Raw genomic sequence first — 19,874 nt, forward strand, 5'->3', positions numbered from 1 at the left:
AAATCGATGGATTCATTTACTGATAGCTTTAAAAGCTCAACGAAAGCTTTTGTCAGCTGTAAGGGTTGTTCCTTGGTAATTTGAAGGAAAGCTTGCCAGCAGGCGTAAAGCTATTTTGACATTCACTACTTCAATTTTTTTTTATTTTGCAATTTTCAGTTGTTGCTGGGGGCCTTCCACGCTTGACGTTTGATTGTTGACAGTGAATTCTCGATTTTGAAAAAAAAAGTCGGACTACAATTACAAATCGCACTTCGTCTGCGACTCCGTTGTCGCTTTCAATAATTACATTGTTGTTGTAGCCGTGTTTGAATCCATGCTTCTGCGTGATATCAACTCGTTACCTTGTACTTTCTGAATTATAAAGCAACAATTTTTTTTTTGCATTTTCTGGTTATCTGGCTGACTAAAGAAAAAGCTGAAATAAGCTGTGTAACAAAAATAGCAAGTAAACCAATTCGCTCAACATACAACGGTGTCTCTGTGTGTTGGTGCTTAAGGAGTAGCAATTGGCTAAAAAAAAGAGCTAAGAATAAAAAAGTTTTTATGTAATGCTTGCTTTTATTTTAAGTATGTGTGCCATTATGTTGTCATATACATGTTTACTCACAAACACACACAGGGACACATAAACAAAAGTTGCTGTTTAAATTTACAAATGATAATGCTCGTACAATTATTCAATTTAGTTGACATAATAGGAACAGAAGCGACTACAACAAGAAAAAAACAAACAAAAATAAAGAGGCAATTCGTCCGATGACACATTTTACGCTGGAAAAAATTGCATTTACTCTTAAGGACAGAATAAAACGAATTGCCATGTAGCAGTGTGTGAGCGTTATCCTGTCTGCTTGTGCGTGTGGGTGTGTGTTGCGCGTGTGTGTTACGAGACAGCAACAACATCATCAAGTCAAGAAACAGCACAAACAACGCAGGAAAAATACACAAAAAAGAAAGGAAAATCGAAACAGAAGATTAAATCAGACAACAAACGACAAAGGCTGCAGAATTTGACTTAACACCCCCAAGGACAGCAAAGCACCCCAAGGAGACCATTTGAGAAAAACATTACTACCACCATGCGGCTGCTTACTTCGACGATGCCACAGTTATTTCCTTTACTTCTCCATCTGCTGCTGTTAATGCCCGTTCATGTAAGTACGATTACCTGACTTACACTAAACAATAAGGGTTAGCAACTACATATTGATTATCTTTTTTAAAAAAAAAACCCCTTTACGAGGTAAAAGTTAAGTGACGGAAGCATTTCCATGCCCCAAAATTTCTGATATCCAATTTTGTGACAATATTTAATGTAATCTATACATATAAAATTCTTTGTCCAGTACACTCATTCACTCATCCATATATCATCGTACAGGCAAAAAAGGTTCAAGATACGAGTTTGAAATTCGTTTTGTCAAATTCGACCTGTAAGTGCGTCAAAATGAAGTTCAAAGTTCGCATGTATTTTAAGTTTTTATGTAGTATAGTTTGGTCAAGCGGGGTATTCAGTGGCAAAGTAGTGCAGAGGATGGTCTGTTAGACTCAAGCGCAAGGCTTCACGGGTTCAAGATCTGCCGGTTCAGCCTAGGCAAATATTCCTTTTTTTTTAATTTTACTGTTATTCGTATTTTTTAAAATCATATCTAATCTGTTGCTACATTCTGCATTTTTATTGTTGTTTGCAGCGGGCTAAGTACTTAGGTAGTGAAGAGGATGGTGTCGTTCGAGCTCAGACCGAGAAAGATATTATTTTTATTTATTAATTTCATTTTATTTACATTCTTATAAATTTTACGATATTTAACAATTTGGTCTAAATATCATATTAAGCTTTGGTATGAAAAACTGTTCTGTTTTTAAGCTATCTCAACCAAACTCGCGGATTCGCTTTTGGAAGCCAAGTCTCAAATTTTTCTGCCCAATCTGAATATAATTATTCTTTTCTCTTTCACGAAATATTATATTATATAAATTTGTTGCTACTTATTACATTCAGCAGGATATTTTCCACAACTCAAAATTTTAAATTCTTCTCAAATAACTGATAAGTGATAATAATTGTGATAATGTTCCGATTATTGAAGTAGAACAGTAATTTATATTTGCGTCTTTTACGCGCTCATTCAAGAAACTTATAAGAACTGCTCCACTTTATCACGTTTCAATTTCGAGAGCGAAGCGAGCAGGTGGCGGAGCCTCCTAGTTATATATGTATATAGATTACACAAGGGATAAAATTAAATATTTTTTTTTTGAATGGAATGTTATGCCAGTTGTTTACTAATTTGAGGTCGCTGATTTCAAATCTACCATTTTAAAGCTCTAGTTTTTCAAATACAGCTGTACATTCAAAAACGGTTTATTAATGGTGGGCTTATATTGAGCCACATTGCGGCATCATAGTCCTAGCAGTTTCTGTCAGCTTGGGACACCAGTCAAAATGTTCACATTGGCGTCATGTAAAGTGTGCTCTACAGCGCTGTGTCAAACCCAAATGGCTGCCTTCAATGTGAAATGTGTGAAAATTGAACAAGATCGTGCGCAATAAGAAAGTTCACCAAAATAATAAAAGCAAACAATTGGCGCTTTTTCTTTCATATAATGAATATTTTCTAGATAATGGTTTCTCAGCTTTCCACTTAACTTCGCTAGTATCTCTTCTTTCATGTGAGTCTAATTAATATTGGCAATTATGAAATATTCATCCAATATCACCTTTTTAGATCTCTAGGGAATCAATTTCAAGATCACATTAGCTTAAAAGTTATCAATGAAGACGACAGTCCGCGATAGTGACGAAAGCAGCACGAAGGGTGCACTAGCAATATATACAGGAAGAACCCAAAATTTTCTACGACTGTCCGATTATATGGAGTTATATGCTGTTCGAAAGGTATTGGGGGCATTTAGCAGATTTTTCGATCAGTAATCGCACCTTTACTTGTGATGGATCAGTAATCAGTAACGGCTAAATAGCATGATACCATTTTATTAAATCAGCCTAATATGTTTGTGAAAATCTCCTTTCATCGTTCGTAATAAACGTTCAGTATCAGGTCTCACACTATTTGTGATGAACATAAGAGACCGTTTTATTGGCATTTTACATCACTCTTGCCAGAACATCGGGCGACAGGTTCTCGCATTCCTCCATAAGGGATTCAAGAGTCTGAGGTAAAGCCGCGACTTTAAAAGAAAACCCATAAAAAGAAGTCTGGAACGGTTAAATTCGGTGATCTGCCCGGCCAGTGCAAGTCACCAAAACGAGAGATTAAGCGACCTGGGAATGGTTCCATTAGAATTTCGGGTGTGGCTAAAGCGTTCTTGTAGAGTGAACCGTTTCATGGCTTGTCTATTTGTGTTCTGCGTTTGTTTGCTTCACAAATGTCAAGACCGAATAAACATTTGGCACCAATTGCAAAAGTTATATCGATTTCCAAAAGAGTAATTACTTTTGCCGCACCTTGTAGAACACAATTTAGTGACAATTTGGGTTAAATAAGGATAAAATTAGGTATATCTAGGGCAGAGCTCGCAAATAGCAACTGACCATTCTTTGTTGTCCGTAAATAAGTCTTTGAGCAAAAAGATAGAAAGGAACCGTTCACTTCGTCTCTTAAGCTAAACGGTTTGCACTCAACGAATAACCGAAATTGTTGTTTCTCCTTTATGCGGGGAATTTGCTGACCGTTTCGATGCGAGCGAAGAAAATAAAAGTCTTTTGCGTTTGTATGCGTTTTTGTGAGTGAGATGTCTTTTTTTGCTTGTGACTTGGCTTTCTGATTTAAAAGCGTTCGGTAATTCGGGAAATATGGGCCGTGAACAAAATAAAAATGTGCATCAATTTTTTTAATTTGATGCACATTTTAATTTGAAAATAATTTTCAGGTTAACAATTTTTCCCAAGAGTTTCACGCAAACGTTAAAAATAAGGCAGAGTGAACAAAAAAAATTAAAGTTTGCGCTGAGCATTTAATTTTTTCGATCATCTTCTGACTCTCAATGTGCGAGCGATCAACAGAGTCTCTCTCTCTAAGTTGTTATTGAAAGAGTGAAACACGCATAGCTCACCCGAGAACCCTCAACCGAAAACCGAAACAAAAACAAACGAAGTGTTCTGTTTAGAGAGAGCGAGTGTGTATGCATTTTTCGGTTATGTTAGTGAACAGACCGCAAAGAGAACAAGGGGGCTCCGTCCCCTGCTCGCTTCGCTCGCGGTGAGGTGCGGCTACAGTTGAGCACGCTCGACAGTAGGACCGATTTCGACCAATTGTTCCATTAATGCATATTCTATCAGTTAGGATATCTTAAAAAACAAAAAACTTTTTCATACTAAAACTTGATTTTCGATGTATCGTTCCTGTGGCAGATATATGATAATGTTGACCGATTTCAACCAAATTTTGTCAGGATGTATAATACCAGCCCAGATGCATGTTCTATTAGTTTGGTTCTGATATCTCAACAAACAAAAAAATTGTTCATACTAAAAACTTAATTTTCGATGTATTGTTCCTATGGCAGCTATATGATATAGTGGTCCGATCAAAAAAAGTTCGGCTTAATGTCTTTTAAACCAATTGGTGTGTTTATAAAAATGTAAAAATATTCTATATATTCTGGGCTTCAGCATAAAGCACCAAGTCCGATTGGCACAAATATAATGAGAATATCTTTAAATTTTTGTAACCCACCAATTGGCTCAAAAGACATTCAACTGAACTTTTTTTTTGATTTATACTTAAAAGTTATTGAATAACTCTTATTTGTGACATTTAAAATACAAATCAAAAAATAACACTTATTTTAATTTTTATTGAAAAAATGAAGAATAAGTGTTATTTTTCAACTTTTAAATAAAATTTGTTATTTAATTATTATTTTTTACTTTTTTAATAAAAATTAAAAATAAGTGTTATATCGTAACTTTTAAATAAAAGCTTAGAAATAATTTCGTAAGTTGCAATTTTTTTTTTTTAAAACTTATAAGAGTTATGGTCCCTGATTGATATCCATTAGAATTCATAGAATAAACTTAACTAATGGCTTGGCCTGAAAAAAGGCTAAGTAATACGTTTACATTTTCTGCTCTTTCTTCACTTACTTATTTTGCAGGTAACGGCGCGATTCTGTGAGGGTGGACACATCTGTTCTCTGCCACGTGAATGTTGCACCCAGGGCTGCTGTCCACCGTATCAAGGCGGGCCACGGGAGCTAACTCCGCCATCAGAGCATGTACTAAACTTGTTCTTCATCAGCCACTGGTTCTTTTGGTAAGTCTGCCTATATTTTCTATAAGATTTCGTTAGCGACAGCGTTATCATGGTTGTACTCATACTCAGAGTCCGCAATGACAATTGGCTCTGCAGGGAGCTCAAGGTTGTCCAGCCTGGACTGATTGACACTAAATGGCATAGTAGACACTAAAGTATGAGTACGAATATGATTATTATTATTGGCAGCAAAGGTGGTCCCTGACAGAGTTGCGTCAACTTAAGCCGTGACCTTATGCAAGTTTGCCCGTTGTCCCCAGACAGACACAGAGAGAACCAAATGACATTGCCAACTAATGAGATAGTGTCAAGAGCGTAGACAGCTTTGTGCTTACGGGGGGCCAAAAAAAAATTTTTTCATTGTATATCCACATACCAAAAATCTCTAGAGATTTTTTTTTAAGAATTTGAAAATTTCGGAGCTTACAAAATGTCAGTGATTTCATATTTTTGATATACAATATGTATTTCCAAAGTCACCGAAGTCGACTGCCATAAAATAATTTAAAATTTCAACCATCATTAGTTATTAGTAGTCGTGAATTTTTCGCAAAACTATATAAGTTAAGACTTTTTCGGAGAGTAGTTTTATGTGCGCACTCACCATACATAATCTTAAAAGAGCATTCAGGCATGTTATAAAAATGTTCTATAAAAAAGCATAGAAACAACTATATTCTATGCCCCAAAATTATTGAAAAAAATAAAATTGATTTTTAAATAAAACAAAATTGCCTATCAGGTGTGTTCTACAAATTTATAAGAGCGAAAAGCAATTGTTGGTGTTCCTGAAAATAAGAAATCATTGCTTTCAATTGTCTAAAATAAATTTGAGAGAATTGACAAAATTAAATATTTATTAAATGGAACTAAAATATCTTTAAATTGAATAAGAATGCAAAAAAAATATGTTCGAAAATACTAAATCTCCAACATTTTAGGAACACCAACATTTCATACGGTTGTTTTCAAAAACATTTTCCTTCAAAATCTCTACAGCTTTCTGGAACACACCTGTAAAGCAAATTTAAAACTTTTTCTTTACCAAATACTTCAATAATTAAAAGTGCTTTTAATATTTTCTGTATCTTTTATGAATAGTACCACAGCTGATATATATACTCAAAATTTTTCAAGCACTAAGTTTGAAATTTTTTTTGTTTTTTTTGTTATCTGATGTGAAGCTAAACACCTTTGATGGCCGGTATTCAATGTCTAGTTAAGAGGTTTGATAACTATATCATAGATATTTTGACGTAAAATGTATAGAAATTAATGTAAAATTTAAATTGATCTCTTTGATAAAATGTAAGGAAACATTAAAAACCAGCCCTGAGTGGATTTAGGAAGTTAAAAGTTTGTTAGGCATGAGTATAGGAGGGCAAATTTCCCCCTGCCCCCCTCCCCCCCTCCCTGCCTCCGCCCTTGGATAGTGTCAGTTGTTACCCAACTACCATTCTCCTTTGACTTGCCGGGCGCACAATCAAAAGTCATGTCGCCAAAAAGCCAAGCAACCAACCAAACAACCATTTCATTTAGTTGGCATTCGATTTTTAACGCAGCAAGGCGTAACTGTAAATACTGTGTCTTTGTCTTCTCCAGTTCGTTTCATGGGCTTTTTTATACAGACGCGACAGCTGCAAACAGAACAGTTAACGAAAGAAATACCGCTTCTTAGATCATACTACCACCTCAATCAACATTGTGATATATTTCTTCCTACTTAGGTGCGTGGTAGTGGCCGTTATCTTAGCCATACTCTGTGCTTACTCGCTGTGGAAGAAGCGACGCACACTATGTGGATGGGGCTTTACGGAACATCATACACAGTCCGAGGGAGATTCGGCAGGCTCGTGCTATGCCCCACCGCAATACAGTCGCTGCAACTCGTTTCATCATCCGCCGCCACCCTACACGGAGGTGAGTTTTCAAAGGCAATTTTGTCATTCAATAGTCCGACTTCTGACAATATAAGCCAGAAAGAAAACTTATCATAACTTAACTTTTTTAAATTAATTTTATAGTTTATTTTTTCTGTTAGCAACATATTGTCTAATCATATGTACGAACGAAGCTTGAGTCGGAAATTTTGTATGCAAGAACCCACTTGTATTATATGTTTTCATTAGTGGCATTCATATTCACGAAATTATAGAAAAGACACTCATCATATAGTAGAATTACTTTCTTTATGTTTCTGCTCTTCGTCCTTGGATTGTAACTGCCCATTAGGCCGTCCATCCAAGGGACTCCTTCCAATGTGAATATTGTATTCCTCATTTATTTTGAGGCAACTGATTTTTATATATAGCTTCTGCATTATAGTATAGTTAAGCTCTTTCCTCATAATGATTGGCTCTGAGAAGTGGTGATATCCTGACATATATATTTAGATGCCAGCCTAACGGACTTGTTATCTTTCCACAATACCGAATTTATGAAAACTCCTTGAATCTTGGAGCAGAACTCTGCGGGAAGTAGACTGGATTTGAGGACTAGTTGGTATAAGTATGGCCAACGAAGACCAAATGCTTTGGAAAGACTTGAAGCATGCAGTTGTTGATGAGGATAGTTATTCTATATCGATGGATATAGGACCAACACTTTAAGTGAAACTGTTGCCTGAGTGTCTTGGGAAGAATTGAATGAGAGGCTTAAATCTCCAAGAAATGCATCGGAATTATCATTTTCAATAATTTTCCAATTTTCTAATGGTTTCGGAATAGTCTGGGTTTCTAGATTGAATGTTGTCGACAACATAATTGGAGTCCTATCACTATTATAACTGCTAAACTTATCATCGCTTCTACAGAATCTATCAACTCAAACAATTGTTCATTTAAAATTGCTTATAAATAAATATATTTTATAAATAATAGACACTTAAGTTTAAGAAAATTGCATTTTTATAGTTATATTAGTGATTATCGACTCAAAAAATCTTTAGAAGCAAAAATAGCAAAAGACATCACCAAAAATTGCGTGCGATATTCCCTTGTGATGCAAGCGAACGGCCATTTTTTTCCGCTCAAACCGACAAGACCGTCTACAGAAGGTCTTCAGTTTTTCGCTTTTTAAGAATACTTTCAGGAGAATTTTTGTATTTGTTTTTTTAAAAAAACATAAGAGAATAATATTACCTAGTAGCAGTCTAATTCACAAATCGCTAGACTTAGTCAATATTTTTTTTTTTTTTGGCGATTGAAATTCCAATTTATTTGTTCATAATAAAATTTGGTATTTTTCACAATTTCAATGTTTAACAAAACTCTGTAAAAAAACAGTTCATCGGAAAATAATCATATATTCTTAGCACATAGTAAATAAACCCGAAAAGAAAAATTTATTAGTTTTCCATTTATAATCTAAAAACGGAAGACCGTCAGACGGACGGTCTTAACCGTTAGAGGGTTAATAATGATAGCAATAAAAATCCAGTCAGGACTTTGGATGAATTACGGATTATTCTAAGCGATTATTTGATTTGAAAGATGTTTAATGAAGCTTTCTATTGAGTATTTACACAATAAATTAACTCTATTGCTTTTTTGATAATGGCTTAAGTACCGGTCACGAAGGTACAGTTAGCGAACGTATTATTTTGTATATGTGCAGTGATGTGCGCGTAGACTACACCGTGTAGATTACGCGATTGTCCACGTGTCAACAATTGAGTGTCAACTATAAAGATTGCACGTAAACAATGTCAACAATGCCAAAAATGTAAGAATAGTAAACTGGCGAACTTAAGGGAAAAAATATAAAATTTTACAACGTAAATCAATTATATTCAATAAAATATAATAATTCTGCAGTATTCTGCAGTGTAAAAAAACGGCATTTGGCGATTCGTCGCAAGTAAATTTAAATCGTTTTAATACTGAACTATATGCAATGCACACATCATCAGAAAGGTAAAAGAGTGCTCTTTTTAATTAAAACAAAGGGGTCAGCCCCCTGCTCGCATCGCTCGCCTACCCCGGCTCGCTTCGCTCGCGGTAAGGTGCGGCTACAGTCGAGCACGCTCGACAGTAGGATAACCTGAGCCCATGTACTCTTTTATAAAAGTTGATTTTCGACCAATTGTTCCTATGGCAATTATATGACATATGGAACCAAATTAAACCAAATTTGGTCAGAATGTAAAAACCCAACTTAAATGCATATTCTAACAGTTTACAAAAGATATCTCAAAAAACAAAAAACTTGTTCATACTAAAAGTTGTTTTTTGACCGATCGGTCCTATGACAGCTATATGATATAGTCGCCCGATTTGAACGAACTTCGACCAGAATGGACAAATCGAAGTTAAATGCATATTCTTTGGTCAGTTTGGTTTAGATATCTCATACTAAGACTTCATTTTGGATTGACCGTCTCTATTGCAGCTATATTATATAGTGGACCGATTTTAACCAAACTTAGTCAGGATGTATAATACCAGCCTAGATGCATATTCTACTAGTTTGGTTCTGATATCTCAACAAATAAAAAACTTTTCTATACTAAAACTACATTTTCGATGTAACGCTCCTATGTCAGCTATATGATATAGTGGACCGATTTTAACCAAATTTGGCAGGATGTATAATACAAGCCCAGATGCATATTCTATCAGTTTGGTTCTGATATCTCAACAAACAAAGAACTTTTTCATACAAAAACTTCATTTTCGTTGTATCGTTCCTATGGCAGCTATATGATATAGTGGTCCGATCCAAAAATAAAAACAAACTTGATCTGCCTATAGTATCTAGGAACGTTCAGTCTACAACGTACATATTATTTATTTTATTTAATTATATAGTTTTAATTTAATTTCCTATCTGCGCTGTTCATAACTTTTATTATCGATAATTCGACTATCAGGTGTTGGCAGAAAAATGTATCAAAGCGTTCACCAGAAAGTATCAGTAGCATATATTTTTGGTGATACTTGATCAGAAAGCATGTTTTCTGGTGAATGCGATTAATGATAACGAGAATTTTATTTTGTATCAAATTCAATGTAAACTATCAAAAAATTAAATTAGTTTATTTAATTTATTTTCAAAAACCGAATCGATTTGGTGGCGGTTTAAGTTTATTTATCTACGAAAATTGAAATGCAGGAGCGATTCGTGCTTGTACGTATATAATAATTCCACAACTAAAACTTCAAATGTTCTTAAGCCTAGCTCTAACTATGGTGGCGAAGCGAGGCGAATTCGCTCTCAGAGCGACCAACGAAAGCTTTATTGTGCTCTCGCTTCGCCCTAAACCTAAATTACACTAGACTTCATGATTTAACTACAACTGCAAAAAAAAAGCGTTGCACTGCGCTGTAGCCTCATCCCACTGGCAGTGGCACTAGCTTATGGCCTTAGGGCCTTTTAAACACCTCTCCAGCGCTCGTCCTAATTTCGGCGACGCGAACGACGCCGTCCTCCCCTTTCTAAGCCGCCGTTACTCTGCCGACCAGCCAGTTCTGAGGCGGCAGATTGTCCTCGGCGACGACCAGCAGCTCTCTAACTCTTAGGTCTGGCAGGCGATGATGCCACTTGGCCCTCGTTTGGAGCCCCAGGACATACTCCTTGGACCATCGCCGCCAGAACTGTTGCTTGAGCAACGAGACAGCTCGCCATCGATCTAAGCAGGTCAGGTCCTGCTGGTCCGGGGCCCGCTCTGCTGGCATTGCTGCTAGTGGTCCTCCCACTAGCAGGTGGCCCGGAGTTAACGCCTCGCCGTCGCTGGGGTCGTCGCTGAGCGCTCCGATTGCCCTGGAATTTAACACGGCCTACACCGCGACCAGCGCCGTCTGCAGTTCTTCTGCCGTCAACAGCAGGCTGCCTACCGTCCGTAGGAGTAGGTCCTTTGCAGACTTCACACCTGCCTCCCACAGACTCCCGAAATGCGGAGCTTTTGGCGGTATGAACGCAAATTCGCATTCGCTTTTTGATGCGAATTCGCGAATTGCGTCCGCCTCCTCCCCGATTTGGGTCCGCAACTCCCGAAACTGGCGACTTGCTCCTACGAAGGTCGTCGCGTTGTCGCAATGGACGGTCTGCGGAACTCCTCGAAGGCCGACGAACCTCTGAAAAGCCATTAAAAATGTTTTAGTGGATAAGTCGAAAACTAGTACTAAGTGCACCGCTTTGGAGGCGAAGTAAACAAAAAGTGCGATATACGAATTATACGAATTAAGGCGCTGCAGGCTGTGGCCCACACGCGTGCCCTTTCGAACCCTACTTATGTCATCTTTAAACTCAAACTTTTGGATGCTTTCAACTATCTTCTCAAAAGCTTCTTTTCTCTCTACTGCCGTTGGGATATTTTCAAATATATGTCGTTTATTTCTACATATTTTCATAAAACGGAAGACATAAGCGAACACTCTAAGCAGTCTAGCATGCGATGAATAACTATCGATAGTTTCCAAGAGATCCGGTCGGTCTACCATAGCTGCCAGTCCGACAGCTGTTTTACGTACTTCCAAAGTACGCATCTCGTCTGTAATCAGATGCTGGTTAACCGGCCAGGAATCTCTTGTTTCTTTCAAAAATAAAGGCATTTCGAACCAAATAGACGATAGCAATTCTTCAACATCGCAGCCTCTCGAAACGATATCTGCTGGGTTCTGCTTTGTCGGTACATGGCGCCATTCAGCGTTCTCTGTCCACTCTTGGATTTCAGCCACACGATTCGACACAAATGTTGCCAAGGACGAAGGATGTGACTTGGTCCAATGAAGTGTAACTTCAGAATCAGACTAAAGAACAGCCCGATCAATTGGTAACCGTATGAGATTTCTGATTCGTTGACAGAGATCTGCGAGAAGGTGAGCCGCGCACAACTCAAGTCTAGGAAGAGTTTTAGTCTTGAGGGGGGCTACTTTGGACTTGGATGTCAACGAGGTGACACGATACCTTCTGCAGTATGAATGCGTATATATACACATGCGCCAACGAAACGACGCTCGCATTAATGCGTCGGCAAAGCCATGTATCTCATTCGGTGAAGTTGGCTCTGTAAAGACATATCGTGGTATTTTGATTCTTTGCAACTGGATCAAAGTTGATTTCAATGGCTGCCACGAGTTATCCAAGCTCATAGGAATTGATTCATCCCAATCTAGCTTTTGCAGCCAGAGTTCTTGAAGCAATATCTTTGCCTTGACAATCAGAGGGCTTAACAGGCCAAGCGGATCAAATAACCGCGATGACACCGAGAGAATATTCCGTTTTGTCTCTCTAAGTCCCATGAATTAATCGTTTATCTTAAATTGAAAAACATCTTCATTTGGCAACCACAGAACGCCAGCTTTGTTAAACACCGTATTGCCAAAAATGGGGCTGGCGCAGTGCCATATGTCACAGTGTTTAACCTGAAGAGCCTCAAAGAGTCTGATGGGTTCTTTCGCCACACTATGAGCGAAAAATTTCGATCTGCTTCATGCATCATGACTTGCCTGTACATCTTTTTGATGTCAGCTGTCAGAGCATACTTGTGTAGTCGAAATCGAAGCAGAGTCGAATACAACTCCTCTTGAATGGTCGGTCCAACCATCAGAAGATCATTCAACGCAACTTGAGATGAAGTCCGACAAGATGCGTCAAAAACAACGCGTTACTTTGTCGACGTGCTCTGTGGTCTTAGGACACACTGGTACGGAATAAAATAGTGTGGAGTACTTGGAATTTGAGTGGCTATTTCAGACATATGGCCAAGGGAAACATATTCTTCCATAAATTCCGAGTACATACGCTTAAGCTCAGGATCACGAGACAAGCGTCTTTTGAGGAAAGAGAACTTCGATTGTTGTTTTTAGAAACAGCCTTTGACTCTGTCTTAGAGTTATCAGACGATAATTTGGCTGATGCTTCAGCGGACAGATTCTGGAATCTAAGATTCAAGGCTGTTTCGCAATCACTCCACATTGGAATGGTTGCATAATCGAGTTGATCCTTCCATTTTTGTCTAGTCATTGGATCAACTTTATTCATAACAAGATGAATTAGAATTGCATTGCAAATCTTTTTATCATCACCTATCGAGAGAAGTGAGCCATATATGGCAGACACAGTGTCAATCATCGAACGTAACGCACGATATTAGATGATTGCACTTCTCAATCGTTTCTATTGTCTTATCATTATGAACCAGTTTTTCGAACAAGCCTATAAAATTCTTAAACTCAGAGTATTTTCCACTAAACTTGGGAAGTGCCAGATGCGGAAGACGTGTGCGTATAGTCGCAACAGGAATGACTGCCTGCATATCAGGACTGAGTCTCTTTATAACGGACCGTAAACGAGCTTTAGTCGTTATGCAGAGCTCTTCCAGCTCTCTTCTATATTCATCGTCCGGATCGAAAGATTCTACTCGAGTTTGATATTTTAACGCGTTCTCTATATGTGAGGCCAACATTTCTAGTCTACATTCTAATTCTCTAGAGTCAAGGTTTTCTTTACCTTGATCAATTCGGTCATGTAAACGAAGTATGTTTTTAACGCACACATTTCGATTCTTTTTTTCATCATCGTAAGTCTCCTTAGTGTTTGCCATTTCGATATTGACGTCACAGCGCGCACCATGTTTGCAGCCTAAAGCAAGCTCCTGCTCTGGTGGAGCGAGCGAATCACTGAATTAAAAGGAGATACCGTCCGAAATAAATGAATTGCGATAAATGTATATATTATAAATCGACAAACTGTTTGTATTACAATATATTACATATTTTTATACCCTGTGTCCATTAATAGACAAAATGGGCAAAAAAGGATATAATATGTTTGGCAGAATGTATGTAGCAGGCAGAAGAAGACGTGCCAGACCCCACAAAATATATATATTGTTGATCAGGATCAACAGCCGAGTCGATTGAGCCATGTCCATCCGTTTGAAAGCGTCGATCTCAGCGATTTTGGTGTCTTAACCAAACTAAAAGTTTTAGTATGAAAAAGCTTTTAGTTTTTTGAGATAACTGAGCTTATAGAATATGCACTATATATTTTGTACATATCAATTGAATATATCATATTACTGCCATAGGAATAATCGGTCGAAAATCAACTTTTTGTGTTGAATGTTTGGGCTCAGGGTATCCTACTATCGAGCGTGCTCGACTTTGGCCGCACCATTTCGAGAGCAAAGCGAGTCGGGGGTAGGCGTTCTTCACAAAATTGGGTATTGCTTTTGCTTTTGACATCGTAACTTTATCATTAAGTAGGGGGCTCCGCCCCCTGCTCGCTTCGCTCGCGAAATTGAAGTGTGAACAAGAAGAGCACTTCTAATATTTTTCTTAAATAAACTTATTTTAGGAAAAAAAAAATTAATGTTTTTTTTCAATAATTCTGACACTTGTTAATAAGGACAACCTGAAATTTCGGACACTCAATCGATCATATCCGATCATATTAACGTGCTTGTATATAAGAAAAGAATAAAAGTAGCAAAAATATGTGCAAGAAAAGGCATTTCAACTGCAGTCTCTGTCATTCAAGAGCATAGGGTCGTTAATTCTAACATTGGGTTTATGCGACAGGTTTTTTAATCAGCAATGCCTTCTTTACTTCTGATGAAAATCAGTAATCAGTACCTGCTAAATGACATAATAGTTTCTTGTACAAATCAGACTACAACGTTTTTTCACCATTCGTACGAAGCAATTATTATCAGTTATCAGTTATTTGAGAAGAATTTAAAATTTTTGTTGTTGTTGGAAATTTCCCCACCGGTTTTTTTTCTGCGACGCTTAGTTTTAGTTCCCGCGCCGCATCTTTCTTCCACGATGGTTAGTTTATTCCCCCACCGATCTTCCTTCTGCGACGCTTAGTTTTAGTTCCCGAGCCGCATCTTCCTTTGGTTTTTGCGTTGCTGTGGGTAAATTTTTACCACTTTTTTCCGCAGATTTTCGATGCAGGATTCCCACGTTGCCTTCTTCAGCGATCGTTTCCTGGTTCCCGCGTCGCCCGTTTTCGTTTTGGCGTTACTGTGGCCCAATTTTTACCACTTTGCTAACGCTTGCCGCCGATTTTTGGGACAGGTTTCCCACGTCGCATTTTTTTTTTTTTTTGCGATAGTTGCCAGGTTCCCGCGCCGCCTTTTTTGTTGTTCAGCTCTGACTTTTCCGCCTCTCTTTCCTTTGCGTCGCTCAGCGCTGATTCCCTCGCCGCTCTATTTGTGCGTCGCTTTGTTCGTTGCTCAGCTGCCTTACGTCCACGGCTGCGAAGTCTATCCTTTTCTTTTTTAAAAGATAACTTTGCCACGATGCACCATAAGTGCGATCTATAGACTTGATTCCGTGATACCGATTAAGGTATCTTCTGGAAGTGGCAGTCACTAAGCTAAATTGCTCGAAGGCCATATGCATGCAAATCTGTACTTGAACTTTGTCGCGATGTTAGTCGCAACGTCAGAACTAGTATGTAAGAACGCTTGCCAATCCCTAAGTAAAAACACTCACGCGTTTGTTTAAGAACTGTCTTCGTTTATTGATTTGTACGGGGTTTTATAGGTTATCGTATGTACTAAAGGACAGAGATCACTATTGTGTTATAGTATTCTTTACTCTTTTCTTCTCATTGAGTTATTGAGACTTATGTGACGAAGTTATTTCTTATCTATTATGTATTCAGTTATATTAATGTATTCCTTGTTTATCTATTTCTGGGCGCCAGGATCATTTCCCATGTGGTAATCCAACGCCTTGGTGACCTTTTCAAGTGGTTTGCCGCATATCTGGCGCATTCCGAGGGCTGCTTAAATATTATGTTCAATTATGAACATAAATTGTTAATAAATAAATGCCGCATTTAGTTTGCTTATCGATACATTGCTTCGAACGTCATATCGATATTTACTTTGCATAATATCTAGCGGTACCCATCACTTATAGTGGAAAATTAATTTTGGCGGCGAGAGATCGGTGGGTGTGTGCAGCCCAATTTGCAGCTACAGCAGCCACAGCAACAGGCATTTTGTTATGGCCAACAACAACAGCAAAAGGAACAGAAGCAAATGCAGATGGAGAAGCAACCAAAAAACTCAAATACTATATTGCCCGCCAAGTCTCAAAGTTTTTAAAAAAAATCTAGATATTTTCCACCAAATCTGCCTCAATTTAATGCATATTTATCAAATAATGAATATATGTGAGCATTCCACACAACTTCGCTAGCATTCCTTCATTTTTGCTAGTGCAATTAACATTGTCAATTTATACAAATTCATTTAACATTACTTTTGCTTCTCTAGAGAATAAATTTCAAGATCACGTTAATTTAAAAACTATAAAATGTACACCAATTCCATTTCAAAGTGTCCAAAAAAAACCAACTTGCTTGATATGCTTGGCACGGGAAAAAGCGTTCATTCGAGCTGGTTCCACTGAAACAGCTGTCAAACTATTGTCTGTCAAATCCGTGTCAGCCTTTGGCACAAAAAATATGAGGCACGGAATGACACCAGTGTTCACATTGAAAGTGACTCTCATTTTGAGCCACTTGAATTTTATGTGGCATCATTTGTGTTCACATTGCTCCGTGCCACTGTGGCTTTTCAAATAAGACTCTCCGTGCCACTATGTAAACACAGCATAAGTATACTAAAGCCGTCTTACGTTTTCCAAGGTCAGCTTTGCAACACAAAGTCGATTTTTTTCACCCACATTCTCGAGAATAACAAATCCGATTTTTAAAAGCTTTACTTTTTCTAAAAGATAATAAATATACATAAAGTCTTAAATTAAAACCAGTGGTTTCTGAGGATTTATTTTGACTTTGCAACTCTAGGAAAACTTGAAAAAAACGACACTAAGTTTAAACTATAATTAACATAGCTTTATTATTTAGGATTCGTTTAATATACTATTTTTTGAAAAGTCGGCAAAGCTGTTGGCATATGAACAAGCAAACAAATTTCAGGTATAGGTTGATATTTCATTGATAGCTCTCATGGCAGCTATATGTTATAGTCGTCTTATTCCAACCAAATTTCAGAACTTGCGAGGTAGGTAGGTATAACTAACTAATAATATTTCACACTTAATCTTGATTTTTGACCGATTATTCCTATGGTACCTATGTGATATAGTGGACCGATTAGAACCAATATTGGTGAAGATGTATAAGATGACATAGAATACAAAATTTGTGAGTTTGGTTGAATTATATTAGAAAATGGAAAGTTTTGCGTACGGAAGGTGGACTTTCGACCGATATTTTCTATGGCAGCTATATTAGATAGATGGATATATCCTTACCTGCTGCTCGCTATACCCATTTTAACAAAGCTTACCTTTATGTGCCAATTTTTAACGAAAATGTACAGAGAACAAAGATAAATATATTTGGAACGAGTTAGCTAGGTTCTCTATATTAACGCATATTTTTCTTTGCAGGTGACTTCAAAGCCAGATCTCTACCCACTCGTTTTCACATGCAACAGCGAAAATAGCAAGGGAAATGTCGGGTCCAGCTATCTGATGGTGCAATATTTTCGGAACTATATTATACGCCCGACAGGGTCCCTGAGTGCCACCAGTACTGTTGACTCGCTTAGCTCCAGTTTCATTTGTAATGCTAATGAGGCCAATACTTTGGTGCCGCCACCTTATTCCCGGGCGGCCAGCCCTGAACTGAGCTTGCAGTATGTCAATCATCGAGAACTGCCGTCCAATTCGCAATTGGCAGCGCCGCAGTACGGATTACCACGCTCTGCATCTCAGCTGGTGGAAATGGAATATCAGCCTCCCCAAGCGTACCCGACTCACTATGCGACCATTGCACTAGACGGTGTTGCAGGGATTGGTGCTGGCCCAGCGCATTACAGTACACGGCTGCACACTTCGCACAGCGGTCACTTTTCGTCAGATGGATCGGTAGGGGAATCAGCAAACGAAATGCACATAAATGATGTTAGCGGTGGTTTTCTCCAGTCGCACAGCGATCAACATTTTCGCTACATGGCAAATAGTACCAGCAGTCTCAGTGATATTTTTGTAAATAACAGCTGTGCAGTGGGCTTGGGCGACACCACGGTAGATGTAGCTGCAAGTGGAGTGGCCACGCAGGCGCCTTCACTATGCAGCCTTGCTGCGGGGACAACGCAGGTCATTTACAGCAATGGCTGCATACAGCCAAATCCTTTGCATAATTTAGTGAATAGTTGCCAACTAACGACTACAGTAGAAGCAGCTGCCACAGCGACGGCACCTACAACAAATAGCATAGTGTCTGGAGTGAGCAGCCTCTCAAATATTGGCACACCAGGTTCACCTCCTCAACCCACAAGTCCAACAGGTGAAGAGCGCGAAGTTTTGAACCAGATACGGCAATTGCAAGCAGGTGTTAGCTACGATCGGCTGTTGCTTACCGATGGAGTCAAGCATCGATTTCAACATACTATGTCCACGCCCATAACACGACCTTCCACACTGCAACAACATCAACAAATCACTTCAGTACTTCAGTCGACTGCAACAGCTCCCAGCAAAAGCAAAAAATTATATGCGTCCAAATCGCCTAACAAAGCTTTGTACATTCCCATGGCCGCAATTGCGCCGCCTTCCAGCCAACGCTGTGTGCTCAAGAGTCCCGTAAGCAGCGTTGTCTACGGTGCTAGTTTCATTTTAAACCGTGGACGTGTGGCGCGTAAGGGATGGATATCCCGATCAGCACCATCCACGCCGGGCAGCGGACTACCGCCCAACCGATTAGGCGACGATAGTCCATTACTTAATGAGCACGACGAGGATGCCATCGACGAAGCACACGGTGAGCAACTCGAATAATACTCAACGGCTCCCTAAAATTCCAGCGATATCTCAAGCAACACTAAATATAAGCTTTTAATCAAATTGCAAATAACGAACATTTTTGCAAAACAAGATTTTCATAAATGGATTGCTTGTTAAACAAGATATTGATAAGCAGCTTTCGAGAGTCAAATATTAAATTGTATAACAAAAATTAAATATAAAAAAAATAAGATACGCTGTCTTTTATTTTAACAAAATATCACTGCGAACGGCAGTTCGCGCTAGTGACGAAAGCAGCACGAAGGGTGCAAAAGGCGACTAGCAATACATACAGCTTATATTGACAATTTGCTACGACTGTCCGATTAGATCGAGTTATATACCGATAAAAAGGTTTAGTTCAAACTAACAAAATGGCGTACTAACACTTTTTCTAACTCACCTGGATTATGAGATAAGGGGGTGTAAGTGGGAGGGGAAAAATTTAAATGATTGCCGCTAATGGGGCCATTGGAGCCTTTTGTTCTAATTAAAAATACGCGTCGATTGATACCTCGATCACCCGAATCCGACAACTAGTGCAAAAGATAATTAAATTTGAAATTTTAAGTGGACTTCTCAAAATGAGATGAAAAAATTGTTTGTCTGTTTGCATCAAAGCGATAAAACACCTTAGATGTTATGATGGGGATTTATTCATTTTCAAAAATCTAGAAATGTTTGTTCTACGACTTTTTGAAAAAACGGCTAGTGGCAGGAAAACGCTAAATCCGGCTAAAATTGAACCTCAACAGTTTCCACACCATAGAAGCTACAGATATGTTCTATATATCATTGGAAAGGTTGTGTTTGA

General features: G+C 38.3%; 1 protein-coding gene across 2 annotated transcripts; it reads left to right on the top strand.

The window, feature by feature from the left end:
* The first annotated feature begins 358 nt into the window (after positions 1–358).
* LOC117793870 lies at positions 359–19,253 on the top strand. 2 transcript variants are annotated; one of them, XM_034634303.1, is made up of 5 exons: positions 359–448; positions 690–1,157; positions 5,125–5,282; positions 7,010–7,202; positions 17,663–19,253. In XM_034634303.1, the coding sequence occupies exons 2-5, from the start codon at positions 1,083–1,085 to the stop codon at positions 19,052–19,054; spliced, it is 1,818 nt and encodes a 605-aa protein (XP_034490194.1). In that variant the 5' UTR covers positions 359–448; positions 690–1,082; the 3' UTR covers positions 19,055–19,253. The 2 variants fall into 2 exon arrangements, with proteins under 2 accessions (XP_034490194.1, XP_034490192.1); XM_034634301.1 differs by lacking the exon at positions 359–448 and having other exon boundaries at positions 638–1,157.
* Positions 19,254–19,874: the final 621 nt, after the last annotated feature.

Source organism: Drosophila innubila, chromosome X (genome assembly GCF_004354385.1).
Source record: "Drosophila innubila isolate TH190305 chromosome X, UK_Dinn_1.0, whole genome shotgun sequence".
Taxonomy (NCBI): Eukaryota; Metazoa; Arthropoda; class Insecta; order Diptera; family Drosophilidae; genus Drosophila; species Drosophila innubila.

Coding starts and splice junctions, on each gene's coding strand:
- LOC117793870 (XM_034634303.1), top strand. CDS start 1,083: ATGCGGCTGCTTACTTCGACGATGCCACAGTTATTTCCTTTACTTCTC. Junction 1,158..5,124: donor TGCTGTTAATGCCCGTTCAT/GTAAGTACGATT, acceptor CTTATTTTGCAG/GTAACGGCGCGATTCTGTGA. Junction 5,283..7,009: donor ATCAGCCACTGGTTCTTTTG/GTAAGTCTGCCT, acceptor CTTCCTACTTAG/GTGCGTGGTAGTGGCCGTTA.